This window comes from Aplosporella prunicola, assembly GCF_010093885.1.
Source record: "Aplosporella prunicola CBS 121167 unplaced genomic scaffold K452scaffold_31, whole genome shotgun sequence".
NCBI lineage: Eukaryota > Fungi > Ascomycota > Dothideomycetes > Botryosphaeriales > Aplosporellaceae > Aplosporella > Aplosporella prunicola.
The window spans coordinates 152,901-178,936 of record NW_022983559.1 but is presented as its reverse complement, the minus strand read 5'-3'; the positions used below and the strand labels follow the sequence as shown (position 1 = coordinate 178,936).

The window sequence follows — 26,036 nt, the reverse complement described above, 5'->3', positions numbered from 1 at the left end:
TACGCAATCTACCCTCGAGGCGACACAAATAGCATCCCGTTCCCGCCCCCTATTGTCCAGATCTGCCCCCGGCGCCGGTCCATCGCAATAATTCCCACCGGTCACGTGCAATGAGGGGCACCGAGCCGGCGCGAGGCGGGATGTGCCCGCAAGGGGCCGCGTGAGACATCGCACGCCTTCTGGAACACTGCCCTCTGTGAACGCCCGCTTATTAACGCCTGCCTGTGTCTCCGAGCCGTACAGTAAGGCCGGTTCATTGCTGGCCGACCGGCCGACGCGGGTGCGTGCCTGTCGAAGGCCGCGGAACCTCGTCGCTTGTTCGCGCGCCTTCGTCATAGCAAAATATTCGCGACTGATATACCTCTGACTGACCCCCATCGCTTCTCACCCGCACACTACCAACATTGACCACCGACACACACCATGAACGACCCCCGCCTCAACGAGCTCCTCAAATGGGGCGTCCAGAACTCCGAATCCTCGCGCAACGACCCCAATGCCCCAGCCGCCCCCTCAAACCTCACCCCCGACGTCCTGGCCGCGCTGCTGGGTGGCCCCTCAGACGCGGATCTGATGCGCGAGTCGATGCGCTCCATCACCTCCGACGAGATCAGCCTCGAGAACAAGTTGGTGGCATTTGACAACTTCGAGCAGCTGGTCGAGCAGATCGACAACGCGAACAACATGGTCGCCCTGGGCCTGTGGGAGCCGCTGCTGAAGCAACTGGATAGCGAGGAGGCTGAGTTGCGCAGCATGGCCGCGTGGTGTGTCAGCACTGCCGTCCAGAACAACGTCAAGGCCCAAGAGAAGGTATGTGCGAAGATTCCGCTAGCTCCCGCCCCGAGTCAACGCCTCACTTCAGCAGCGTGACGGTTTACCGGCACGGGCGCTGGTGGGTGCGTTGTCCAAAAACGAACGCAAGCTGACGTGCCTCTCCTTTTTGACAGCTCCTCGACAACAAAGCCGTCCCCACCCTGATGCGTTTGGCCATCGAAGACCCCGACAAGACCGTCCGCAAGAAGGCCATCAACGCCCTGTCCTCTGTCACGAGAAACTTCCAGCCGGGCCTCGACGCCGCCGTCGAGAGCTTGCCCGAACAGTTCAAGGTCGACCGGAAGCTCGATGCTGGCAACATGGACGACGTCGACGTCGTCATCCAGCGCCTGCGCGACGAGTCCGCGAACAAGGCTTAGAAGAGGTGCTGAATGCTGCACACACCCTCAAAACATACACCATTATGCATTCGCTGGAGTTGGGATGAGGTTTTGCTACCTGTGGATGGATACACCCTGGGTATGACATGGATAGACGGCGTTTGAAGAGGAGGCTAAGGGCACTCGGTTGGGAAGGCCACAGGCCTATATTTATGGGTATCATGCTTTACGAGATATCGAATCATGTCGTTCTACTTCCATATGGTCCATTTGGCGATCCAGTTGTTTCTTTTTGAATCCACGCGAATCCCTGAGTTTTATGGGAAATCAGCCCATTTCATCAAACCTTCACTGAGAGCCTCACCTCGAGATCCCCGCAACCCCAGATTTCCACATAGTCCATCGGCATATTGTATGCAGGCACCAAGCACATCCTGACACTCATCCCTATAAACTGGTTGTCACCAGTTCCACCAGATCCATAAAAGCCTCTCTACCCAGCTCCTTTCCCTCCAGTCCCAAACCCACCACCAGCAATCGTTCTTCACCAGGGTTCTTAGTCGCGAGCGCGCTCGCAATCTGCGTCGCCACCAGCTGTGCCACCGTATCGCGTTCCGGGACCGTACCGCCGAGGATCGTCGTCGCAGTAAGATGCGGCATTGGGAGGAGGTCGAGATCATGGGCGCTAGGGTCCTCGTCGTCGTAGAAAGCTTGGGGAGGCTGAAGAGTAGGATCGCCAGAGGGCGTCATGAGGGGGACATGGACCTGGGCGCGGGGACGTAAGCTGGTGTGCCTGGCGGGGGCGACGGAAAGCGGGGAGTGCATATGAGTGTGAGAATATGAGAAGCAGACGCACCCAATGCCCAAGCCGGCCGCCTTGTGAAACTGTCACCATGACCTTCTCCGCAAAGCTCACAACCATGACCTCCGTCCGCACGCCGCCCACCTCGCCGGCTGCGGTGCGCGTCTTTGCGGGGAAGGCCTCGGGCGTGATCGGGAAGTCTGCCATTATCAAGACCGAAGAGCAAGCCGATGCTGGTTCCGTTGTCCGTCCGTCTTTCCGTCACAAGACTGCGTTGAAGCAAGCAATCACGACGCGCAGCGCTCGAGCAGCGCAAAGCATCATCGGCGGCAGGCCACAACCCGATCGACAAGCGGCGAGAGAGGCGGTGAGGGCGAGCAACGGCAGAACTTTACCGCGCACGGACATCGTCTCGAAATTATCGCAGCGAGCATCATCGCCGGCGCAGAGCAAACAAGTCGCACCGCACCGAGACGGCGAACGAGCATTCACACGGCGCGCCCCGGGACCAGCCGACGACAACGACGCAAGATGCCCAAGTTCGTGCCGCGGCAGCGCAAGCACAAGGCGCGCCAGCGCGAGGCCGAGCAGCAGCAGAATGGCGCCCCGGACCCGAATGCGGCGGAGTTGCTGCCGGCTGGCAAGGCGGAGCGCGAGGAGCGCAAGAGGAAGATGAAGGATGAGCTTAAGGCGCAGCAGCCCAAGATGAGCAGCAAGAAGCAGAAGAGGCTGGATAAATACATTGTATGTGCGCTTGTGGGCGGGCGCGCAGTCTGAGCGCTAGAGTGTGTGGAGCTTTGTGCTGTGGATGGTGTGGCTGACGGCAATGCGGTTCATAGGATACGAAGCTCAAGCGTGAAGAGAACCTTGAGCTCATCAAGAAGCTCGCCGCGCATAAAGTCGATACTTCGCTCTTCCAGTCGTCTAAGAGCCTCGGCCGTGTGACAGAGTCCAGACGCGACGTCTTCGCCAAAGCTCTCCAGGAGAAGCAGGCCGGAATAGATGTGGAAAAGAACGAGCGCATCTTGCAGGATGTTTCCAGGCCGGCCAAGCAGAAGGGAGATGGATACCATACGGATTCAGAGGAAGAGGTGGAACAAGAGGGTCGCAAAGCGCAGCCCAAGGCGCAGTCTTTGAAGCGGAAGGCAGAGCCGGAACCGGAGCCGGAGCCGGAGCCGGAAGCACAACCTGAAGCGCCCGCCGCTGCCGACTCTGCAAAGGCTGATCAGCCAGCATCGGCATTTGGAAGTGGTCTAAAGAGGCCGCTTGAGCTGGATGAGAGCGGAAGGCCAATTATTAAAAAGAGGAAGAGGGCGTCTAAGCCAGCTCTGAAATTCATGGCTCCGAAGGAAGAGCCGGATTGGGAAGGCTTCAGTTCGGAAGGATCAGACTCGGAGGCTGATGAGAAGGCGGACGGATGGGACGAGATATCAGATGTGGAATCCGAGGACTCAGAGGAAGATGAAGAGGGATCATCTGAAGACGAGGAAGATGAGAGCTCAGAAGAGGAAGACTCTGATGAGGACGAAGAAATGTCAGAGGCGTCGGACAGCGCCACAAAAGAAGCTCGGAAAGCGCGCTCATCAGCATTCAAAGAATGGGCAACACAAGAGCGGAACAAGGCTGTAGGATTTACTCCAACCCTTGCCATCCAAGACACTGGCGACATCGTCCATCCCCACAACCCCGCAAACTTCCAGCCTCGCCCAGTCGAAGAAGACCCTCTGCCTCCTGAGCTCGCGACCAAGACCGCCAGCGACGCTTGGCGGAAAGCCCACAGTGTGACCGTCGACCGCTCGCCCGAAGTCCAGGATGCGCGTCTGAAGCTGCCGGTCGTGGCGGAGGAGCAGAAGATCATGGAAGCTGTGCATAACAATGATGTTGTGGTTGTATGGGGTGCGACGGGTAGTGGTAAAACGACACAGGTGCCGCAGTTCTTATTCGAGAGCGGTTACGGTGACCCCAATGGCCCGACGCCGGGTATGATTGGTGTGACGCAGCCCAGGCGTGTCGCAGCGGTTAGTATGGCGAACAGGGTTGGCGACGAATTGGGGAGTGCGAGCAAAAGGGTTGGATACCAGGTAAGTTTGCCTTGCAATCACCGTTGACAGCATTTTGGAGCCGTGACTGACGCTGGTACAGATCCGTTTTGACACCACCGCTGGCGACAACACAGCTGTCAAGTTCATGACGGATGGTATTCTTCTCCGAGAGATCGCACAAGACATTTCACTGCCGCAGTACTCCGCTATCCTCATTGATGAAGCGCATGAGCGCAGCGTAAACACTGACATCTTGATCGGCATGATGAGCCGTATCGTTGACCTACGACGCACTCTTATGAAGGACGACCCCAAGGTCAAGCCTTTGAAGCTCATAATCATGTCTGCTACCCTTCGTATTTCCGACTTTACTCAGAACGAGCGTTTGTTCAGAAACGGCCCGCCACCTCTATTGCAGGCGGAGGGCAGACAGTACCCGGTCACTGTGCATTTCTCCAGGCGCACCCAGATGGATTATCTGGAGGAAATGTTCAAGAAGATCAAGAGGGGTCACAGAAAGCTACCGGCTGGTGGAATGCTGGTTTTCTTGACTGGCCAAAACGAAATCACGACGCTGGCGAAAAGGCTAAAGCAAGCATTCCCCAACACCCAAGGTGCCGATGTCAAGCAACCACCGGTGCGCATTTCAGCTGCGGATGCACCTTTGGAAGCAGAAGACCTGGAAATTGGTGATGATACCGTAAACGCTGATGACTTCGATGATGGCTCGTCAGACGACGAGTCCACAATTCAAGGTCTCGACGATGATGAAGAGGACAAGGAGTTCGATATCGGAGAAGACGATGCAGATGCAGAGAAGATGCTCAAGGTGCACGTTCTTCCACTGTATTCGCAACTCCCGACCAAGCAACAGATGAGGATTTTCGAATCGCCCCCAGAGGGGTCGCGCCTCATAGTTCTGGCAACCAACGTCGCCGAAACCAGTTTGACCATTCCCGGCATTCGCTATGTTTTCGACTGCGGCCGTTCCAAGGAGCGCAAGTACGACCAGACTACCGGTGTCCAGAGCTTCGAGGTCGGCTGGATTAGTAAGGCTTCTGCCGAACAGCGCGCTGGTCGTGCCGGTCGTACCGGGCCTGGTCACTGTTACAGGTTGTATTCCTCGGCTGTCTATGAGCGTGACTTCCTGCAATACGCCGAGCCTGAGATTCTGCGCACGCCAATCGAAGGTCTGGTGTTGCAGTTGAAGGGAATGGGCATCCACAAGGTTGTGAACTATCCTTTCCCGACGCCGCCAAACAGGCAAAACCTTGCCAAGGCGGAGAAGCTGCTGCAATATCTTGGGGCTATCGACGACGACGGCAAGATTACGCCTCAGGGCCGTCAATTGTCCGTCTACCCCCTCAGTCCGAGGTTCTCGCGTATGCTTGTCATTGGCCAGAACCACAACCTCACGGCCTATGTCATTGCCTTGGTCTCCGCGCTGGCTGTCCCTGAAGTATTCATCCCTGAGAACCAGCTCAAGCTCACCGCAGCCCCCGACGCCGAGGACGAAGGCCGCATCCGCACGCACCAGGACAACCTCGAAGACGAAGCGCGCGAGACGCGCCGCAAAGCCTACAACAAGGCGCACGCGACGCTCTCACAGCTGGACCGGCAGTCCGACGCCGCCAAGCTGCTAGCCGCACTTTGCGCATTCGGTGCCGAGCGTAAGAAGACGCCCGAGCAGTTCGCAGAGGCGTGGTTCCTGCGCCTGAAGGCCCTACAAGAAGCGTCACAGCTGCGCTCGCAGCTCACAAACATCGTGCGCAAAGAGAACCCACGCGCCGGGGCCCTGCTCCCAGCCAACGACAAGCCGCTCGCACCACCGAGCAAAGCGGACCTCGCCAAGCTAAACTATCTCGTCGCCGCGGGCTTCATCGACCAAGTGGCGCAGCGCGCGGACCTGGCGCCCAACGTGACGAGCCTGCCGGCGCGCAAGCCCAAGCGCGCCTCCGACGTCCCGTACGTGACGCTGTTCCCGTCGCACGAGCGGCACTCTGGCGCCGCGGACGAGGCCGAGCCCTTCGTCTACCTGCACCCCGGCTCCGTGCTCGCGCACTCCAGCCCGCAAGCCCTGCCCCAGTACGTCGTGTACGCGCGGCTGCAGCGGGGGGCCGCTTCTACGGCGCTCGCGACCGCGCTGCCGAAAGTCCGCATGCTGCCGCTGTGTGCGGTGACGGGGGCGCAGCTGGCGGCCCTGGCGCAGGGCACGCCGTTGTTGGGCTGGGGGAAGCCGTTGGGGAAGGTGGTCGAGAAGGGGAGGGATGAGGCGGGAAGAGAGCTCAGGGAGTGCTATCTTGTGCCGAGTTTGGTGGGGGAGAAGGGCGGGTTGGGCTGGCCGTTGCCGGCGAAGAGGGTCTTGCAGAGACGGGATCCGAAGGGCTGGGTTGTAAGGGATGTGTTGTGATTGGATGGTGGTGGCTTTGTGCATATCTGTTGGGGTGGTTGGTTAGAGTTATGGGTTTGTGGTCAGCCTTGTCTGTTCCGCTGTCTACGTTGTTGATTTGCTGTCAGCCTTGTTCACTTTGTGCTCAGCCTCGTCCGTGTAGATTGTATGTTCTGTGGTCTGCCTTGTGCTGCCTACGATCTGCTTTGCGTATTCTATGGTCAGCCTTGTTCTTTGTGCAGTCGGCCTTGTCTGTGTTAAGCCTTGCGCGAGAATATTCTGTGGTCTGCTCTGTGACTTGTCTATTGCACGGTCAGCCTTGCATGATGTGCTGTTGCCTGCCTTACCAAACAGGCATTCTTTGTGGTTCAGCCTCGTCCTCATCACAAGGTACAGAATCAATAGCCACTAGCAAATGATTTAACTAAAAATAGAAGTACCGGATGATAGTAAGAAAAATGACGTTGTTGACATCCTGTTCATGCGAAGAGTTGACTCAAAGTGGAAGCCTCGCTCAGTTCAAGGTGGAAAAGACAAAGTCAGAAGTGTCTAGTATCATTCTCTGTGACAGCTTCTTAGTTACAGGAAACAGCAAGGATATTGTATAATCTAACTAATCCCTTATTCAAAAGTGGGTGGATTCCTGTGAAGGTTGATAGACCGGAAATTGCCAGTGACATTGTAGTGTTCCAAGAAAATTCCATGCACATACGCCCGTATGACTAAATCAAACGGCTTCCATGATCTGACGTTGTTTCTCACTCGAAGTCGTGTTGTCGTCAATAACATTGTGCAGGTTTGTTGTGTTTTCGATTCGTATTTGACTGAGAATTGCACAAGCTCTATTCAGCAGAAGGCCTGTTGATATTGCGAAAGGAAGGATGCCGAATAGTATAGCTTCGAGGTCCTGCTTTAGGTAGATTCCAAATGCAAGACCAGAAAGCATTGATCCAAGAAGAAAACGGTCTTGAAGCGCATCCCATTGATGTATGTGATACCAGGTGGTGGCAACCATTGTGTAAATAATGCAAGATGCGTAAAATATGTACCGAGAAGTGTTTGATGTGGGGAAATTCTCAGGCAACCGGCTGGATTGTGATGACCATTCAAAGCTCCCACGGTTGTTGATGAGGGCCGAAGTGATGAGCAGTGTCACAATGGCTGTTATTCGTGATAAACAGTAGAACATCTGTTGCGACGTCAGGATATGATATTTGGATAAGGTAAACGGACAGAACAACAAATCATACTTGTTCAAATACTCTCAGCGACTTCCTCCTATTGATTCTACGGTATAATGTTGAAGGCATGAGAATTGTCCTTCCTGAAATACTTGGATAGATTGTCAAAGGTCTGTCCCAACGTGATAAGTCGCTGGATATCGCTACCAAAGGTGTTCAGAGCGAGCTCATGTTCAGTTCAGAACAAGATGGCATATGGGTCAGGAGGCAATACTGCGCGATGCCAGGTTTATATTTACTCATAGCATGAGGCTTATGGGACGAGGCATAGCCCTCAATCAAAGGGTTTCCAAAAATAGGCGCAGCTGACATAGATGGCATGCAAGGCTGTGTCTGCATAGTCGAGTAGGTTGATGTTGGGCCCTTTCAAAATCTCAATGATAGCGAATGATTGGCTGTAGCCAAGACCTAAGGATCATGAAGAATTGTGCGCTTCTAAAATGGGAGTGATTGGTTTCTGGCAAAGGTCACACAACATAGGCTCCACAGCTTCCTGACCGGTCAACCTTCTCCGAATACGCCTTGCATCGGCCTTGGAAATATTGGGGCTGTGTCCTGGTTCAGCTCAGAAGCAAAGGAACTCGGATGGGGGCTTAGCTATGCTTTGGCTACCTTATGACATGATCTTCGCCTCGTCGCGTGTAACCTTGTTTGAGCCTTGCTGTTAACCTAGCACCGTGTCTTCCTGTATTAAGCGATTAATAAAAGCATATCCCCCATTCTTGGTCTCGTTAAAGTGTTTTCCGCCCGGTCTAAATCATTAACACAGGTATGCCGATTTGCCTGTTTGATTTGTTCAGGACTTACGGATATTGTAGGGCCTTGGTGGTCATGGAGTGTCCCAAAGAAGAAGAGAATTGCAATCTCACTAAAAACTTACATCGCGATATCGATTCTCTACGTCAACCGGGGAATCATGTGGATACTGCTCCAGATGTCGATGCCATCGCGGTACCAGTGAATCAGCCTATGTCCGGGAGTAACTATATCTCTTACTTCCAGGACTTCTGCATGTTTTCGAAAGTCTTCTTACACTATCGATTTACGGTTTACCCTGTTCATCTGTTCGGATTTTGGAACATATACCCCGAAGCTTTGAAGCGGTATGAGCATCTATCGAAGACAAAGCCAACAATTATGCTTGCAGAAAAGAGCACTCAGCCAAAGACTGGAAAGCTTCCTGGAGGCGACAAGCCCACTGGCACGGATCAAGATCAGGGAAACTCGGAGGTCCTGACAAAAAGCAGTCTCAAGCCAGCAGCCCATCAGTACCTTCAGTGGTATGGACCACAGCCAACTGAGCTCCTGGTCTTGGTGCTGCTTCTCCTACTTCCTTCTGTCAACGCTTTGGACTATAACGACGACGCAAGTAACAATCATATATTTGGGGCTCAGATAGCTTTCGTTCTGTTAGGCATTGGGCCTTTATGCATAGGAAGCTTGCGTATTGCTTCCGGCTTGCTTCTCCATTACATCAGCATAGTAATGGGCTTTTTTAAAAAGACTGGGGGTACTGTCGTGGGGGCGTCTATGGGTCTTTGCAGTGTTATCTGGATCAGTTTGCGCAACGAAACTGATTTCCAAAGAGAAGCTTGCTAGTAGTAAGTAACTATTGCTCAAGTTGTTGATTCATGCGTCATCTAATTGCGCTCCAGCGTCTTTTATTCATGGGCCTTTCTCACGACGCTGTACTTGGCATTACATGCCTTTCGCGCCTCCTACTCGAAGCTGTAAGTAAATCCCAATCGCTCGTTTACCGAACTGCACTAAAACTACAAGGATGTACCTTGTGTCGCTACTTCTTGGGGCGGTGTCAATTTTAATACTTTCTCTTATCCAAACACTGAACGGTTATGCCGCGGTGACGGCAATGCCACCCTGCGTGAGCTTTGCAGCATTCTTGGCGTCGTTCCTTTTCCCAGAGCGAAACAGACAACGGCGTCTGGACTTCGAGATGGTGTAGCTAGCCTAGTCGATAATTGTTGAGACATTTCTATGCTAACGTTGCAAGTAAAAAGAAGGTAATCGAGGGTCCAACGATGTCAGTTAGAGTTAAGTAAACTCACCGTCAGGGGATATCTGATAGAATCCTTTAACATGTTTGAGATTTTACGAAGGATTTTGTATTTGGTGAGGAAACGCGGGGCGACATACGCTGTTCGCTGCCATAACAGCAACTTGGCGGAGTCTTCTCAAAAAGACTGAGTATAGGATCAATGCTGCGAATGAAAAAAAAAAAAAAAAAAAAAAAAAAAAAAAAAAAAAAAAAACTGTTTAAAGTACTCTAAACAAAATTTCGTTGGGGTGTTTCGCTCTCTTCATTCTCGCCTGTCTTGGTGAGGTAACTTCTCGTTCAAAACGGATTCTTTCGTCGAGCTAGCGTCAATTATCACCTGTCGTTCGGTGTGGCAAAATGTGACTTCCAGTTCGGTAATCTTTCGCTTGATAGCAACGGAAGTTCCGCCCTCCGTGATGGCCTGTATCCTAGACGTACCCAGGAGAATATTAGGAGGTCGCGCAGTTTGACTGCCGTTGCGAAAGTCAACGGTCCGTATGCTTGGTGATTCCTTTTTCTGGACGGGGAATTTGAATGATGACGAAGCGCTCGGGACAGAGAAGTCTCGTTCACCTATAGATGAACCTCGGAACCACACCAATTAGAGCATGCTGTGTGAGTCCTTCCGCGCTCTAACTGGCGGGGTTCGCTGAACGGAGAGGTTCGTTTATGAGAGAACGACGTTAACCGTTAATGATTAATCACGAGCAAAGCAACGAAAACAAATGGTTAGAAAACACTTGGTTAAAAAGATGTTGCAGCCTTGTGGAGCGGGGAAGTGGAGGTGGGGAAGTCGGGATAACTTATAACCGTGCGGCTGATGGTCATTGGGGGAGCACAGGCGGACCCTGAGACGGGGATGCAGTCGTGGCGGGAGGCTGTGCTGCAGGCATCGCCGGGGGCAATTCTCCAATCCTCGTTTTTAGCCATTTCTTCATCCAATGGGGCTGCAGGTACGAAAGATGCTAGCCAGGGGGGCACCCTTCCCGGCCCTCCGTTACGCTAACAGGATCTCTCGCGAAACCACCCGAACGGCACGTCATGTCATATCGTTGGAAATGCGTCCAAATTCGATTCGTCTCTCGCTTCCTGCCAAGTGGTTTTATGGAAAGGGGGCATGCTGTATTTAAACATGTTTGCCAGACACTACACTAGTTGTCCGCAAACACACAAGAAGTCGACTGCGAACATGGACCACGACCAGTTGGCAAACTCCATACCTTCACAGCGCAAAGCAGAACTCTTCAAGACCAAACCGCTCAGGTCGGCGCTGCTTAGGCTCTCATTGCTATTCCAATGTCCCATGTTGTTCCTCCTTGGCCTCTCGTCAATGTTCCTTGGAGTCTTATTATTTTTCCCCGAAACAAGAGACTATCTTCAGACGGAATGTCCTATGACTCGGAAGCTCGGAAATGTAGACGAAAGCGAAGAACAAGCTCTGTTTGATTCGAACACCGATTCCTCGCTGCGTAAACCCTCAAGAAAGGTTGGCGTTCTGTTGCACCGATCAGCCCAGCACGAAATTCGACAGCCTGTCATTCAACTCAAACTCCATGACCTTGCTTCTCGGTGCAAGCTTACCGGACACGAAAGACAAAACCGCATCTTGCTATCCGCTCGGCGAGGAAACATTCTTCGTGACTTAGGAAACCTTTCAGCATGCGTTCTGGCCTTGTCAATGTTGATCCAGCCTACTCTCGCTCTTGGGATGGATGACTTCCACCACGCCGCGAGAGGAATACAAGCCCATTTACTTGCGGCGTGGAGCATCGTCGGCCTCTACGGTGTTCTAGCGCGCGGTGCTATCGGGAGAAACGCCAGCAAGGTAACAGGAGCGTTGATGGGCCTTGCCAGCATCGTATGGATCACGGTCCGCAACGACCCTGCCGTCCAAGCACAGATCTCTTACTAGTAAATTCCATCCACCCCTCATCCTCTCCCACAGGCAGGCCAAGGGAACCCTCTTAGTTGACAGTATGCTGCTAGCGTCTTCGGGTTCTGGACCATCTCCACCTTCGCCTGGATTTCGCTACAGTGCAGGCTGACCAGGCACGCCAATTGGTAGTTTCCTCCTCTTGCTTGGAGCCAGCACCTTTGCTAATGATGGCCATATGTATAGGTTCATCCTGGCCATACTGATTCTCTCTGCTACCTTGGTAGCGCTGGTATCGGGAAGGCAAACAGACGGCTTCACCCTCATCTCTTCGATTCCTCTGTGCATAAGCTTGGCTGCATTTCTGGCCTCATTCGTCTTTAACCAGTTTCCTTCATAGCACGTATCCATAGAGAAAGTTAGACGCGATAGGGTCGAGTACCAATTGGAAAGGTTCCGACCGACGCTGACATGAGGTCCGCGGCCGCAAATGGGCGGCCAGATGTTTCGTGGCGTTTTTATTTTTTCTCTTTCAACGGCGAAGTGCGAAAAGGCTCGATCTACTCAGAGCTTGGGCGATAGAGAAGTTGATTAGATACTGGAGGTCTTTTTTTTAGCGACTACAAAGCCAGCACCAATGTTGCTCAGCTGCTCGAGTGTCATCTTTCGATTCTTTGCATGGCAACTTAGCCCTATTCTGTCACCCTTGTATTTACCTGCTTAGATGAGGTTTTCTGATTCGAGGATGCATTCTGGCGGTGAGCGGTATGACTCCTCGCCGCGTGTCGACACGTCCAATCCAGGCCAGGGCACGGCCGTTTTTTTAGTTGAATTGGCGAATAATTTCGGGCGGAATTGGATGAAGTGTCGTCGGAGGCGCAGGCAGCAGCGCGGGGAGTCGGAGATGGAGTGCGGCGAGTCGCCGCGGCACCAGCAACCAGCGGGGCAAAGTCGGGCCAAACGGATCAGCGCCACTCCAGCTTTATTACCGTCTTCTGACTATGCTACATATCACTTCCTTACCAGTCCAGCTAAAACTTGCTCTCCCCTTTCATTGCTAACGACTTGACGACTTTTCATCCTCCCATTTGCCACGTAAAAAACCACCACCCCACCTCTCCAACAGCCATTCTCACGCTCACCCGCCCATCTCCTCCGTCATAGCTCATATGGCCGACACCGCGGCCGACGACGAACGCGAAGAAGAGCTCTCCTCGATCGCCGCCATCTTTCCGGAACTCGTCGTCGACCCCGAAAACCCCTTCGTCGCCTCTCTCGACATAACCGTCGCGCCGTCCGCCCCTCTCGCCATCACATTTCCTTCCGCCGTCGACGGCGCGCCGCCACCCGCTTCGCTCCCTACACCTCCTACCTCGGACAATGAGGGACATAAGCTGGCCGAAGGCGCTGATGCGCACCAAATACCCCGCGAGATCCACCGTCTGTCGTACCTCCCGCCGTTGCGCCTGGAGGTGACCCTGCCGGACGGGTACCCGGCGGAGAAGCCGCCGCGCTTCTCGCTGTCCACCACCCCACAGTGGCTGCCAGACGCGGCGATACAGAAACTGAAGAATGACGGGGTCGAGCTGTGGGAGGAGTACGGACACATGCAGGTCGTGTTCGCGTACATCGACATGCTGCAGCAGGGCGCGGAGCGGTGCTTCGACCTGGTCGGCGCCGAGGGTGCGGTGCTCGAAGTCCCGGCCTCGATGAAGATTGCGCTGCTGGACTACGACATCAAGGCAAAGCGGGCGCAGTTCGAGGCCGAGACGTTCGACTGTGGCGTCTGTCTTGAGCCGAAGAAGGGTTCCGCGTGCCACCGGCTGGGCCGGTGCGGGCACGTCTTCTGCATTGCGTGTCTGCAGGACTTTTACAACAACTGCATTCAAGAGGGAGACGTGGCGAGCGTACGGTGTCTGTCGCCAGACTGTGGGAAGGTGAAGGATGGCCGCCGCAAGAGGAAGACAGAGCGCACGCTCAACCCGTCCGAGCTGTTGCAGATCCCGCTCGAGCAGGCTATGGTGCGGCGTTACGTGGAGCTTAAGCGCAAAAAGAAGCTCGAGTCCGACAAGTCGACCGTCTACTGCCCGCGCAAATGGTGCCAAGGGCCTGCTCGTTCGAAGAAATACCCCAAAATCACAGATCTGACGCAGATCACGGACTCGGACTCCGAGTCCGAGGAGGAAGACCCCACGACACCCACCCCCGACAAGGCTGAAGAGAAGGTCCTCCGCTCCGCGGACAACAGGCTCGCCGTGTGCGAAGACTGCGAGTACGCCTTCTGCCGTGTGTGCCAGGGCGGCTGGCACGGCGACTATATACGCTGCTACCCGCGGTCGGCGGCCGAGCTGTCGGAGGAAGAGCAGGCATCGTACGAGTATTTACGACTACACACATCACCGTGCCCGGAGTGCGCGAGCCCGACGCAGAAGACTCATGGCTGCAACCACATGGCGTGCTTCCAGTGCCGCACGCACTTTTGCTATCTGTGCGGCGCGTGGCTCGACCCTGGAAATCCTTATCAACACTTCAACAGGCGCGAGACGCCGTGTTATCAGCGGCTGTGGGAGCTAGAAGAGGGGGACGAAGGCGCGGCGCAGGCGGGTGCGGCCGCAGATGCAGGTGGAGGAGGAGGAGGCGGCGGCGGCGTCGGAGCCGGAGCAGCAGACGTCCGCTTTGCCGGCGCGCGGGGCTGGGAAGCAGCGATAGCGGCGGCAGACGAGGCGGACGCGAGAGAAGCCCAGGCGGCAGAAGACGCGGCTGCAGCGGTAGCGATGGCGGGGGATGCGCCGAGAGCTCTTATTCCTCCTGCTGCTGCTGTTGCTGGGGTGGCAGCACCTCCCGCTCCCGCTCCCGCTCCCGCTCCCCCCGCCGCAGCAATGCGCGCTCTGAACCTAGGCGCAGCAGCGCAGCAGCCGCGTCGGCAGCCACAACAACAACAGCAGCAGCAGCAACAGCAACAACCGGCGAACGCGCCCCCGCCTCGCCGCGCGCAACAACAACAACAACAACAACAGCAGCAGCAGCAGCAGCAGCAGCAGCGCGGCCGCAACCAGAACCAGAACCAACATCCCGCTGCTGCTGCGGCGGCGGCGGCAGGACGCGCCCCTGCGCCTGCTCCTGCTCCTGCTGCCGCGCGCGCAAGAGACGCTGCTGCAGCTCATCCACGCGCCCCACCCCCTGCTGCAGGAGCACGAAACCCAGCTCGCCCACCCAACCCACCCGCCCCCGCCCCCGCAGCAGCAGAAGCACAGCGCGCGCGCCAAGACCGCGCCCTCCAGCGCTTCTTGCGCATGGTTGCTGCAGACGAAGAGGAAGGCTGGGATAGCGACGAGTTGGATGACGAGGGCGATGGTGCTTGGGTTATTATGGAGAGGTGATGTGGGGGTGTGGGTTGGGGGTGGGCGGGCGGGGGGAGGGGAGGGGGTTGTGGGGGTTGTGGTGAAAGGAGGGGAGGAGTGGGTGGTAGGTAGGTAATGAATTAATGGATGGATGATGGATGGATATTGAATGCTGGTGATTGGTGTTGTGTGTGTATAGTGGGGTGTGTGTGGTGGGGTGGGGTAGGGGGAGGGGGCGTTAAGTAGGTGAATAAAGTGCGGTCGGTTCGTCGGTTCGGGGTTAAGGTAGGGTTGCTTACATCCTATATACTATATATACTATATATAGGCCTCAACCTAAAATAGTAACTATTACCGCTTCCACCTTCTATACGCTTAATATAAAACTATATACTTACTCTATACTCTTATAATATTAATAAACTAGTTATATATCCAGTCTATTTAAAAGCTTTTAACACACTACGACGTTTAACAAGCTAATAAGTATATTATAAAACTTTAAGTAAAAACAAAGTTGAGCCAAACTATATTATATAAGTCTTTAATTTTCTTCGTTGGTTTGTTCAATTGTTTCTTATGTAACTATGCATTGACAGCGACGGACCTTGCGTTAATCTAGCATACAAATACCCCCTCCCCTACCTATTTAGGTCCTTCTACGCATTTCTACGCACTCGGCACTGTATCTGTACGTACGCACGCACGCACGCACGCACGCACGCACGCTATATCTACAACCTTATCTAAACGAGGGCACCCTGACGTGATTCAAACAAAACATACGCAAACCCAAATTCCAAATTCCAAATACAAAGAAAGGAAACAAGAGAGGGAAACAAACCCAAAAACCCAACCTACATTTCCGCGTTTCCTCTCGCGCTCTTTTCTTTGGGTTTGACACACACATTCTTACAAATGCGCTACTCTTCTGGCATCCCCTCTGGCATCGCCTCTGGCATCTCTTTACGCTCGCGCGCTTCGATGTCGGCTTCGGCTTCGGCGTCGGCGTCTGTGTCTGTGCCTGTATCTGTGTCTGTGTCTGTATCTGTGTCTGTATCCACATCCACAGTCTCGGCCTTGCTTCCCTCGGCCTTGCCCTCGCCCTCGTCGTGCTCTTCTTCGCCGCCCTCATCTTCATCTTGCTCGTCGTCGCCATCATCGTCCTCATCATCCCACCACCCGCGCACACTCCCCCCCACTACTGCTCAGGCTTCTGCTGCTTACGCTGCTGGTGCTGTCGTCGTCATCCTCCTCTACCATTTCTTCTGCCAGCATATCCACATTCTCGTCCATGGAGTCAAGGAGCATGTTGGCGCCGTCGTTTTCTGAGAAGGAAGAGGAAGAAGAAGAGGAAGAGAAGGAAGACGATGGTGGTGATGGTGAGGAAGAAGGCGACGACCACAGCGCCTCCCACTCCCACTCCTCCCATGACCAGGTCGCGCCGCTCGTGTTTAGCCAGCCTGGCGCTTCCTGTTGTTCGTTTTCGTGCTCTTCAGCTCGTTTCTTAGCAGCACCGGCGGCGGCGGCGGCGGCGGCGGTAGCGGCGGCGGTAGCGTTAGTGGCAGTGCTGGTGGTGGAAGTAGTGCTGGTGCTGGTGGTGTAAGGATACGCATGCAAACCAGGCCGATACCACAGCCGCTCGCTGCGCGCATACCGCGCCGAGGGTCGGTAGTACCGCGTCGGCGAGTGCGCGTTAGGCGCGAAATGGACGGATTTCTGGTGCTCTTCGTTGTCTTCATCCGCATTTCCTTGAATGGTTTCGGCCGCAGGCGCACCCTCGCCCTCTTCACCCTTGCTCTTGCCATCGGCTTCATCTACGTCCTCGCTCTTGTGCACATCCTCGTCCCCACCCCCAACCCCACCACCCAACCGATCCAACGCCTCGACCTCCTCCCCCTGACGCAAAACACCCAGCCGCTTGACCCGCCACGCCCGCGCCCGCTCCCTCTTCGCGAAGCGCAACGGCCCCGTCAGCGGCGCCCCGGCTGCGCGATGCGCGTCTCTCGCGCGCAGGTACGCTGATTCTGCTTCTTGCAGCTCTGTGATTGCTGTTGCGAGAGTGGCGCAGGTGGGGCAGAGGGGTGGTGGTGGTGAGGGGGGCGGGTGGTAAGTTAGTGTGGTGGCGAGGTCGGAGGGAAGGGGGGTGGTGGTTCTGTGTGTTGTTGTGTGTGTGGATGGGGGGGTCGTGCTGGTGGTGGTGCTGGGTTGGGCGTGCGTGTGGTCGTGCGTGTGCGTGCAGGAAACGGGCACGGCGGGGAGCGGCGTCGGCGTGTGGTGCAGGGGTGGTGGTGGCTCTTCTTCTGCTTCTTCTTCTTCTTGTTCTTCTTCCTGCTGCTCCTTGCTTTCTTCTTCTGCCACTCCCGTTCCCTTTCCCTCTTCTCTCGCTCCCTCTCCCTCAGTAGCCCCAGCGCGTGCATCGAACACACCCTGCACCCAGGCCGCGACATTGCTGCCACTACCACCACCACTGCTGCTGGCAGCGGCGTACGTGACGGCGGCAGAAGAAGCAGACGCGTCACCAGTAGAAGCAGAAACGGAGCACTCACCATCCCACCGCTTGCGCTTCTCGCCCGCCCTTGCCGTAGCAGCCGCAACAAGCGCCGCGACAGCAGCGCGCGAAGGCGTGGACGGGGCGCGAGGCTGGGGCGGAGGGGCGGGGCGCGGACGCGGACCTGCGGGGCGGGTGGTGCTTGTTGTGGGCAGCGCGCTGCTGTTCACTGTGACTTTCCCCGTGCGGTCACGGCCGCGCGGGCGCTTTGGCATTGAAATTGGCTCTGGCGACGCTGGGGGGAGAGCGGGCAGTGGGCGCGGAGGCGCGGAGGCGTCGGCTTTGTGGCGGGATGGCATGGTTGGTGTGGTGTTGGCGTTGTTGTTGTTGTTGTTGTTGTTGCTGTGCGGTGCGGAGTGGAGTGTTGTGGTGATGGAGGGATGGAGAAGAAATGGAGGAATTCAAGCATTGCTGTGGGAGGTGTGTGAAATGTGTTAAGTGAATGAATATGAAAGCGTGTTAGTGCCTACAACGACATTACCATGCCCGCATACACGGCCCTATCCAAATAGACAAGTGCACACTCACAGTAGCATGCGAGAGCGAGAAGTGTATACCTGCGCACAGTAGTACTGCGTCCGGGTCTCGGTAGTAGCGTGTAGCTTACGAAGACAAAGTCACGTAGGGACAGAGATGAGCTGGGGGACGCAGCAAGCTTCACACAGCCCGCCACAGAAGCGCAGGGCATACATACCTACATGAGCAGCGATGCCGCTAAATCCTTTCCCAAGGGTGGGCGGGTGGGAAAAATAGGCGTGGGTGGGAAGAGAGGGGTGGCTCTACACCTCCACACCGCAGGTAAGCAGGAGTATACAAAAAATAATCACGGAGGGCTCTGGTGGGACTTATCGGTTTAGCGTAACCACGAGGTCATGGGGACGGAGAGGCCGGGGGCTGGTGTGGCGTGCGCGTGTGCGGGTACGTGAGACTTCTGGAGTGGGTAGTTAGCCAGTTATGAAGACGAGCAGGTAAGAATAGGAGAGAACAGCGTAACGAGACGAGAGGGATGGGTACACACGCGTATAAGAGGAGAAAGTGGGGGCGGGTGGACAAGTTAAAGCGCAAACGCACGTTAAACACTCCCATCCTTTCTTCCAGAATCAGAACCAGAACCAGGCAGATGAGATAGGCTGGCGCAAAGCACACGGCCCAACGCACAAAGAGAAGAGCAGAGAAAGAGAGGTGGGTATACATACATGCCCCAACACGCGCACGAGAACACGAAAGCACGAGCAGAAACGACCAGAAAAGGAGAACAAAGACAAAAGGACAGAAAACGTTCAGGTCAGCCGCTCGGGGTATCATATTGCTCTGCCGCTTACTCACGCACGCACGCACGCACGCACTTACTTGGCTACCTACCACCACACACCCAACCGCCCAACCGCCCAACAAACCACGCACACGTAAAACTACAACACACCACACCACACCACATACACCGCATACAAGGCGTACACCGCCTACTCAAGCACCGCGCCATGCAGTCTGCATTCCTGCATCCCGCCCCTCCCCTCCGCAAATTTTGCGCAAACTCCGTCAAATATCCTCACACACGCCACGTACCACCCCACCCGACCAAACGCGCCCTTCAGCACCCTCCCCAACTACCTCCCCCCACCCAGCCCCGGCCCCGGCGTCCCCCCTGCAGGCGTAGCCGGGCTTGCCGGCGCCGTCGGCGCGCGACTCTTGCTCTTCTTGATGCGCGGCCGCTTCGCCGGCTCCAGAGTGGGCGACGTGGCTGGGGTAGCGGGTTTTGAGTCAGGGCGGGCAGGGTCGGGTGCCTTGCCCAGTCCTACACCCGCTCCTGCAGCAGCAACCGTGCCTATACCCGCCCCGCCGCTCGCTCCTGCCCCCGCCCCCGCTCCCGCTCCCGCTGCTGCAGCCGCTGCCGCCGCCGCCGCGTCCGCCTGCGTTTTCGCGTGCATCTGCTGCACGTGCCGCGACGTGGCGCTGAAGGTAAACGCGCCGGGCTCGCCGACCAGCGGATTCGTGTCCATATACTCGTCCTCGTACGCGCTGAAGAGGTCGAACGAGGCCCTAAGCGCCTTGATGGACGTCGCTGCGGCGGCGGCGTTGGTGGCCGCTCCGGCGGCCGCCTTGCCGCCTTGTTTTTGCGCTGCCGCGCCGCCGCTGCCCGTCGTCTGCGTGCTGTCGGCTGCGTCCAGCATTGAGATGTCGGCTGGCGTGGGGCTGCCGGCGCGGCTGGACCGCCGCGATTGGTTCGCCGATGTGGCGGCGCGCTTGAGCGTCGTTGAGGGCGCGAAGTACGAGTAGCCGCGGCCGGAGGTGTAGATGGGGAGGGAGGAGGCGATGGCGAAGAACTTGGAGAGGGAGGTAGTGGCGGCGAGCTGGGCAGGCAGTCAGTACGCATGCAAGCGTCATTCCGTGCGAGTGTGGAGGGCGGCTCACAATCTTGCTGCCGACGACGTCCTCGAGCGAGCCGGCCTGGTAGATGTGCTCGCCGATGACGTAGTACGAGGCCAGGACGGTGATGTCGTCGTCGTGGCCGGGGCGCTTGCGGCGATGCTGCTTGCGCACGACGTAGACGCCCGTGTCGGAGCCGTCGGGGCGGCGCTCCGGCTCGGCCACAACCATGTACTCCAGGCCCTGCATGGCGCGCAGGCGCGTCTCGAAGACGTCGCGGTTGCCCACCCACTCCTGGCCGCTCATGAACAGAGCCCAGTTGTTGGACGTCTTGTCGAAGAAGTCCGACTCGGCAAAGTACATGTGGATGGTGCCGCGGTGCAGGCCGCCGTAGTAGGTGTTGAGGTTCTGGATGGCGACGGGGCTGCGCCATTGGCGCTCGTCGAGCGGCGTTTCCAGGATCTGGGCCATGGCGAGGGTTGTGTTAAGGCGACAAGGTGCGAGGGTCGAGAGCTGCGGTCGAGCTGCGCGGTAGGGCTGACGCGCGCGAGTCATGCTAGCGAGCCGGCGCGAGTCAGCATCCCTGCCGCGTGCCTGACCTTCGCCGCCGCTCCAACGTCACTTCCTCTCCCGACATCGCCAATCATGGATCTCCTCCAGAGCGTCCGCAAGGACGGCAGCAGGCAAGTCCCTTGTGCTCTTCGCTCGTAGAAACAGCTGATAACTGTGTAGCAGGGGCGGCCGCTCCGATTTCAAGTGGGAAGATGTCAAGAACTCCAATCACCGCGAAAACTATCTCGGCCACAGCCTGATGGCGCGTACGTCCCGCCCCGCTCCGCTCCGCGCGCTACCCCGCTGACGCTCCCACAGCCGTTGGCCGCTGGCAAAAAGGCAAAGATCTCACCTGGTACTCCAAGTCGGACGATCCGGCCGCCGCTCGCGCCGCCCGCGCCGAAGAAATCCGCAAGATCAAGGAGGCCGAAGAGGAAGCCATGGCCGTCGCGCTGGGTCTACCGGTCCCGGCCCGCGCTGCCGCCGCCAACAACGCGAACCTCACGCCGCTGGGCGCCAAAGAGACGAGTAAGCAGGTCAAGTCGGCTGTCGCAGCGGTGCAGTCCGACAACGCCAAGGACGAGAATGACATCGGCACGCAGGGAGTGGGCCGCGGCATCGGCTACCGACGCCACAGCGGCGACGCGGGTTCAGGAAGCGAGATGCTGGGCTCAGAGCACTCTGGCGAGGGGGGCCTGCGCGGCTCAGCCCGCACGAGGGCGACACCGCGCGACGACGGCGACCGAGACAGGGACAAGCAGCGCGAGCGCCGCCGCGCCCTCGACCGCGACCGCAGACGCGACAACCGCAGCCGCAGCCGCAGCCGCTCGCCGCGCCGGCACCGCCATCACCATCGCTCGCACCGCCATAGGGACGAAGACCGTGAACGTGACCGCGAACATCGCCGTTATAGACACCACGACAACAACCGCCACGGCCGTGACCACGCCCGCGACCGCTCTCGTAATCGCCACCCCCACCACCGCCGCGACCGCTCGCACGACCCTCCCCGCGAGGAGCGCCGTTACCGCCGGGAGCGCACGCCTGAGCGGCCGCGCTCGCGTGACTCGTACAGGCGCTGAGCGCGTGTGTGCGCGTGCCGGGGATGCGCTCTAGCGCAGTCGGTGGACGGTGTATCTGGCGTCTGGTTCATGGCTTGCATAGCGGCGGCGTCTGGGAAGGGAGGGGAGGGACGGAGAGAGCACTGTGATGCACACGGGCGCATACACGTGCGAGATACGTTTACGGTGCGCTTTATGACCTATCTCTGCTTTATGACTTTGGCTTTGGCTTTGTTTGCTTCTTTGTCGATTTTGATGGAGTTGGTAGGTCTGGCAATGCTTAGGTGTGCTGTGTTCTCGTCGCCGTGAACTGCGTGTGCGTTGTGGTGCTGGTGCTGGTGCTGGCGCTGAGTGCCTAAGGTTCCATGCGTGTGGCACCGGAGCGAGGGGGGTGGGGGTGGGCGATAGAGGAGGGTCGTTTGCTTGCTATCATACACACACACACACACTCCCTCTCCCTCCCCCCTCCCCCCACACCAACCTCCCACAGTCTCACTCTCTCTCCACCCCACCCTAGGTAGGTATTTACGCTCACACGCCCCCACTCCACCCCTCGAAAGCCAAGCCGAGCCATAATTACCGGCATGGGTGCGTGGGAAGTGGGAATTAGATAGGGTAAGGGTAAGGGTAGGAGGGTTGAGTTGGTTTTTTTTTGTTTGTTTGGTTGGGTTGGTTGTAGTGGTGGTGGTGGATGGGTTGCGTGAGGATGCGCACTGCGGGGTAGAAGAGGGATAAGGGGGGTTAATAGGGAAGGGGAGTAGGGTGGGGGTTTAAGGCGTTGGGTTATTGTTTTTTTATTTTCCTATTTTTCTTTATTTTTGCTTTAATTTTCTTAATTAGTTTATTTATTTTCTTTACAAGTTAGTATACTATAATAATAGAGCCGTCCTAGTATATATATAGATCTTAACTATATATAATAGTAAATAGTAACAACAACTATCTATCTATATATACATAGTCGTCGTACCTACCTAGCCGGCTTGCACACCTAGATATTAAAACTACCTACGCAGTGCATTCAACGGGACAGAGCAGAGCAGACACAAGCAGGGTCCAGCGCGCGATAAGCTTAATCGCCTAGCTAGCGCGGGGGACCCTTGCAGAAATTTTTCTGACTGGCGACGCACTGCAGCATCGCAGTAACCTCGCGCTATGTGTTGCTAACGGACCACGCTCTGGCGCGCCGAGACTGAGGCCTTGGCTGGAGCGACCGGGTGCTTACCTAGGTAGTTTGGCCGCTGAAAAGAGTGCAAGGCATTGGAAGAGGTGGAGAGAGAGTCGGCGATTTGTCGGTGGTATTATTAGGTACTTCCAAGCTACAAGGTTGTGAGGTAGGGCGGGTGTGTCTTTCTCTTTCTGTTTCTGTTTCTCTCTGGTCTATTTGTTCAAGAGATCGCTTTAGGTTCTTCGTTTTCGCTGCCGCTTATACGGGTTTGCGCGCCCTACAAACGCCTCATCGGCGACATTAGCCTCGCCACCCGTTGGATCCGCTGGTTTCGGCGTCAGCTCCCATTGCGCCCGCCTACATATCTACCTGAGCTATTCCTCCAGCCTCCGTTTCTTTTCTCGCGCACGGCACGGCACGGCACGGCGCACCTCAGGCACTCCCGGCTGCCGGCGCTTCAACCCTACCTATCTACCTACCTACGCACGCTACGGAAAGTAAAGTACCTATCCGTCAGCCAAACCGGGCTAAAGCAATGGACACGGACACGGGCGCGGAGGATGCAATGGAACCCGGCCCGCGCATCCTCTTCATCGACGCCTACGACTCCTTCGCGCACAATATCGTCGCGCTGCTGCAGGACAAGCTCGACGCGACTGTCACGACTATCCATATCGACGATGCGCGCTACCTGCAGGCGGCCAACCCCATAGAGGCCGCGGATCGCGGTGATGGCTCCTCGGACCCCTCCTCCACGCACCCCGCCCCCTCCACACCCCCCACCCCAGCACCCACCCCCGCCTTCCTCGCCCTCCTCTCAACCTTCGACGCCGCCATCGCCGGCCCCGGCCCCGGCAACCCCCTCGACGCTTCCTCCGTCGGGCTCATCGCCGCGCTCTGGCAGCTCCCAGACGCCGCGCTCCTGCCCGTGCTCGGCATCTGCCTGGGCATGCAAAGCCTGGGCGCCGCTTTCGGGGGCCAGGTAACGCGGCTCCGCGAGCCGCGCCACGGCGTCGTAACCTACCTGTCGCACACGCGGCAGGGCGTGTTCCGCGGCGTGGGCGAGGTGAGCGCGGTGCTGTACCATTCGCTAAGAGTGGAGTTTCCGCCCGAGGAAGTAGAGGGGGAGGGGGAGGAAGTGCTGGGCTTGTGGGGCCGGAGAGGCGACTTGCTCCCGCTGGCGTACGATACCGCTGTTCCGGCTAATGGCCCCGTTCTGCAGGCTGTGGCGCATGCGGCTAAACCCTTCACTGGCCTCCAGTACCATCCCGAATCCATCTGCACGTCGCCCGCCGGCGCGCAGGTCGTGCGCAACTGGTGGGCGGGCGCGAAGGCGTGGCTGGAGGCGCGGGGGCGCGCGCCTGGGGCTGTGGCGACACAGACGCAGACACAAATACAAACGCAGACGCTACCGCAGCAGCAGCAGCGCCAGCGCGCCTCCTCCTACGGCGAGGACATGCCGTGCCCGCCTGCGACGGTGGCAGCAGCAGTAGCAACGACGCCCCCCCACGCCTACGCGCACTGCTATGCCGCCCTCGCCGCGGAGCACCTCATTCCTCCGCCCGGCAGCGCGCGCATCGCGCACGTCCGCGTGCCAGGCACACACAATACTGCCGCCATAAGCGCATTACTCAACGTCGGCGGTAGTGAGAGCGCAGAAGCCGTCATCCTGGAATCAGGCACCGACGCCTCAACAGGGCGGCCCGTGCGCGCAGAGACGGGCAACAAAAGCATCGTCGCGGTGTTTGAACCTGAGCGGCCGCCGCTGCGCGTGGTTTACTTCACCGAGGGGCGCGTTCTGGAGCTGTGGGCGGGGAGGGGGCGGGTTTGGCGGGGCGAGGGCGTCGACGTGTGGGCGTTTTTGGGGGGGCTGGTGAGGGCGTGTGGCGTTTCTGCTGACGCTTCTGCCGGTGCTGCGGTGGGGTGTGGAAATGGGGATAGCGTGAAAGAGAGGGATGAAAATGGAGTAAACGACGTCGCGGTAGGCTCTGGCCCAGCGGAGAGCCCGTTCTGGGGCGGCCTGGTCGGCTGGGTGGGCTATGAAGCCGGACTGCAGACGATCGAGGTGCAGCCCTCCAAGGCTGGCGCTGCTGCTGCTGCTGCTGGTCCTGATGCGCAGCGCCGCCCGGACATGGCGTGGGTGTTTGTGAGCCGCAGCGTTGTCGTCGATCATGTGGGGGGCGGGGCGTATGTGCAGAGTTGTTTTGGGGCGAAGGCCGAGGCGCAGCATCAGGCGAAGCTGGAGTCGGAGGAGGAAGGGGAGGAAACCGAAGCACGCGAAAAAGCCTGGGTAGCGAGGACAGCGGCGCGGCTGTCGGAGCTGGCGAAGAAAGAGGGCGCGGGGGCGCAGGAGAAAGAGAAAGAGAAGGAGAAGGAAGAGCAAGAGCAAGAACAAGAGCTGGATGCCCGCCTCCGCGCCGCTGTGCGCCACACCCCGGCCCAAGCAGGCTATGAGGACGCGGTGCGGCACTGCCAGGAGTCGATCCGGGCGGGGGACTCGTACGAGTTGTGCTTGACGGCGCAGACGCGGGTGCTGGTGCCGCGGTCCACTGCCTCCGCCGCCGCCACCTCCCACACGCTCTACAGCCGCCTCCGCACCCTCAACCCCGCCCCCTTCAGCGCATACCTGCGCCTCAGCGGCGCACACATCATAAGCAGCAGCCCGGAGCGCTTCCTACGCTGGACACGGCGCGGGACGTGCCAGTACCGGCCGATCAAAGGTACGGTCAAAAAATCCGCGGACATGACGCGGGAGAAGGCCGAGGCGCTGCTGAAGGCGCCCAAGGAGCAGGCAGAGAACCTCATGATTGTCGACTTGGTGCGGCATGATCTGCACGGCGTGGTTGGGGCAGGGAATGTAAGGGTGACGAAGCTGATGGGCGTCGAGGAGTACGAGACTGTGTGGCAGCTGGTTAGCGTCGTTGAGGGGGATCTGGGGGGTGCGTGGGCGGGGGAACACCATGCAGATCACCATCCGCACACACACCCCAACAACAGCAGAAAAGCGGGCATCTCCATCCTCGCCGCCTCTCTCCCCCCGGGCAGCATGACCGGCGCGCCCAAAAAACGCTCCTGCGAACTGCTGACTGCCATCGAGGACTCCGTGCCCCGCGGCGTCTACAGCGGCGTTTTGGGCTACCTGGACGTCGGCGGCGGGGGGGACTTCTCTGTCGTTATAAGGAGCGGCGTGCTTTGGGAGGGCGCGGCCGAAGGGAGCGCCAACGGCGACAGGAGCAAGAGCGTGGACGTGAACGGAGGGGAGGGCGTGAACGGCGGCGGGAGTGGTAGTGTAAACGCTGTCTCCGACTCCGACTACGACGTCTGGACCGTCGGCGCTGGCGGCGCAGTCACGGCGCAGAGCGACCCGCGCGCGGAATACGAGGAGATGGTCACGAAGCTGGAGAGTACGCTGCGCGTGTTCGAGGCTAGGTAGTGCGCT

At 57.7% G+C, this 26,036-nt stretch overlaps 10 protein-coding genes across 10 annotated transcripts; 6 read left to right on the top strand and 4 right to left on the bottom strand.

The window, feature by feature from the left end:
- Positions 1 to 423: 423 nt before the first annotated feature.
- K452DRAFT_302073 (uncharacterized protein) lies at positions 424 to 1,193 on the top strand (the record flags this gene model as incomplete). The annotated part of the gene is made up of 2 exons (XM_033542539.1): positions 424 to 810; positions 948 to 1,193. 2 exons carry the CDS (start codon positions 424 to 426, stop codon positions 1,191 to 1,193), a joined length of 633 nt encoding a protein of 210 aa, XP_033393033.1.
- A 341-nt stretch (positions 1,194 to 1,534) lies between these two features.
- K452DRAFT_291710 (uncharacterized protein) lies at positions 1,535 to 2,208 on the bottom strand. Its single transcript, XM_033541234.1, has 2 exons — positions 2,011 to 2,208; positions 1,535 to 1,919 (listed from the first exon to the last, which is right to left on the bottom strand). The coding sequence occupies exons 1-2, from the start codon at positions 2,161 to 2,163 to the stop codon at positions 1,602 to 1,604; spliced, it is 471 nt and encodes a 156-aa protein (XP_033393032.1). The 5' UTR covers positions 2,164 to 2,208; the 3' UTR covers positions 1,535 to 1,601.
- A 194-nt stretch (positions 2,209 to 2,402) lies between these two features.
- Positions 2,403 to 6,565, top strand: K452DRAFT_278730 (uncharacterized protein). The gene is made up of 3 exons (XM_033539380.1): positions 2,403 to 2,700; positions 2,796 to 4,037; positions 4,099 to 6,565. Exons 1-3 carry the CDS (start codon positions 2,488 to 2,490, stop codon positions 6,406 to 6,408), a joined length of 3,765 nt encoding a protein of 1,254 aa, XP_033393031.1. The 5' UTR covers positions 2,403 to 2,487; the 3' UTR covers positions 6,409 to 6,565.
- Positions 6,566 to 6,926: 361 nt separating this feature from the next.
- On the bottom strand, positions 6,927 to 7,805 carry K452DRAFT_111551 (uncharacterized protein). Its single transcript, XM_033535034.1, has 2 exons — positions 7,638 to 7,805; positions 6,927 to 7,576 (listed from the first exon to the last, which is right to left on the bottom strand). Exons 1-2 carry the CDS (start codon positions 7,695 to 7,697, stop codon positions 7,115 to 7,117), a joined length of 522 nt encoding a protein of 173 aa, XP_033393030.1. The 5' UTR covers positions 7,698 to 7,805; the 3' UTR covers positions 6,927 to 7,114.
- A 594-nt stretch (positions 7,806 to 8,399) lies between these two features.
- On the top strand, positions 8,400 to 9,317 carry K452DRAFT_341295 (uncharacterized protein; the record flags this gene model as incomplete). The annotated part of the gene is made up of 1 exon (XM_033545370.1): positions 8,400 to 9,317. One exon carries the CDS (start codon positions 8,400 to 8,402, stop codon positions 9,225 to 9,227), a length of 828 nt encoding a protein of 275 aa, XP_033393029.1. The 3' UTR covers positions 9,228 to 9,317.
- Positions 9,318 to 12,601: 3,284 nt separating this feature from the next.
- Positions 12,602 to 14,984, top strand: K452DRAFT_291701 (uncharacterized protein). Its single transcript, XM_033541233.1, has one exon. It carries the CDS (start codon positions 12,727 to 12,729, stop codon positions 14,935 to 14,937), a length of 2,211 nt encoding a protein of 736 aa, XP_033393028.1. The 5' UTR covers positions 12,602 to 12,726; the 3' UTR covers positions 14,938 to 14,984.
- Positions 14,985 to 15,494: 510 nt separating this feature from the next.
- Positions 15,495 to 18,137, bottom strand: K452DRAFT_361979 (uncharacterized protein; the record flags this gene model as incomplete). The annotated part of the gene is made up of 4 exons (XM_033546465.1): positions 15,495 to 16,064; positions 16,126 to 17,791; positions 17,978 to 18,006; positions 18,057 to 18,137. The coding sequence occupies 4 exons, from the start codon at positions 18,135 to 18,137 to the stop codon at positions 15,822 to 15,824; spliced, it is 2,019 nt and encodes a 672-aa protein (XP_033393027.1). The 3' UTR covers positions 15,495 to 15,821.
- A 571-nt stretch (positions 18,138 to 18,708) lies between these two features.
- K452DRAFT_278727 (uncharacterized protein) lies at positions 18,709 to 20,298 on the bottom strand. The gene is made up of 2 exons (XM_033539379.1): positions 19,862 to 20,298; positions 18,709 to 19,800 (listed from the first exon to the last, which is right to left on the bottom strand). The coding sequence occupies exons 1-2, from the start codon at positions 20,285 to 20,287 to the stop codon at positions 19,057 to 19,059; spliced, it is 1,170 nt and encodes a 389-aa protein (XP_033393026.1). The 5' UTR covers positions 20,288 to 20,298; the 3' UTR covers positions 18,709 to 19,056.
- Positions 20,299 to 20,461: 163 nt separating this feature from the next.
- K452DRAFT_302067 (uncharacterized protein) lies at positions 20,462 to 21,450 on the top strand (the record flags this gene model as incomplete). The annotated part of the gene is made up of 3 exons (XM_033542538.1): positions 20,462 to 20,523; positions 20,552 to 20,634; positions 20,687 to 21,450. 3 exons carry the CDS (start codon positions 20,462 to 20,464, stop codon positions 21,448 to 21,450), a joined length of 909 nt encoding a protein of 302 aa, XP_033393025.1.
- Positions 21,451 to 23,162: 1,712 nt separating this feature from the next.
- On the top strand, positions 23,163 to 26,030 carry K452DRAFT_236069 (uncharacterized protein; the record flags this gene model as incomplete). Its single annotated transcript, XM_033537480.1, has 7 exons — positions 23,163 to 23,325; positions 23,386 to 24,058; positions 24,167 to 24,448; positions 24,539 to 24,798; positions 24,856 to 25,540; positions 25,598 to 25,784; positions 25,860 to 26,030. 7 exons carry the CDS (start codon positions 23,163 to 23,165, stop codon positions 26,028 to 26,030), a joined length of 2,421 nt encoding a protein of 806 aa, XP_033393024.1.
- Between the last annotated feature and the right edge of the window lie 6 nt (positions 26,031 to 26,036).

Coding starts and splice junctions, on each gene's coding strand:
- K452DRAFT_291710 (XM_033541234.1), bottom strand. CDS start 2,163: ATGGCAGACTTCCCGATCACGCCCGAGGCCTTCCCCGCAAAGACGCGC. Junction 1,920..2,010: donor GCGGCCGGCTTGGGCATTGG/GTGCGTCTGCTT, acceptor CCCCGCGCCCAG/GTCCATGTCCCCCTCATGAC.
- K452DRAFT_111551 (XM_033535034.1), bottom strand. CDS start 7,697: ATGCCTTCAACATTATACCGTAGAATCAATAGGAGGAAGTCGCTGAGA. Junction 7,577..7,637: donor CGCTGAGAGTATTTGAACAA/GTATGATTTGTT, acceptor ACGTCGCAACAG/ATGTTCTACTGTTTATCACG.
- K452DRAFT_291701 (XM_033541233.1), top strand. CDS start 12,727: ATGGCCGACACCGCGGCCGACGACGAACGCGAAGAAGAGCTCTCCTCG.
- K452DRAFT_278727 (XM_033539379.1), bottom strand. CDS start 20,287: ATGGCCCAGATCCTGGAAACGCCGCTCGACGAGCGCCAATGGCGCAGC. Junction 19,801..19,861: donor ACGTCGTCGGCAGCAAGATT/GTGAGCCGCCCT, acceptor CTGCCTGCCCAG/CTCGCCGCCACTACCTCCCT.
- K452DRAFT_278730 (XM_033539380.1), top strand. CDS start 2,488: ATGCCCAAGTTCGTGCCGCGGCAGCGCAAGCACAAGGCGCGCCAGCGC. Junction 2,701..2,795: donor AGAGGCTGGATAAATACATT/GTATGTGCGCTT, acceptor TGCGGTTCATAG/GATACGAAGCTCAAGCGTGA. Junction 4,038..4,098: donor GCAAAAGGGTTGGATACCAG/GTAAGTTTGCCT, acceptor ACGCTGGTACAG/ATCCGTTTTGACACCACCGC.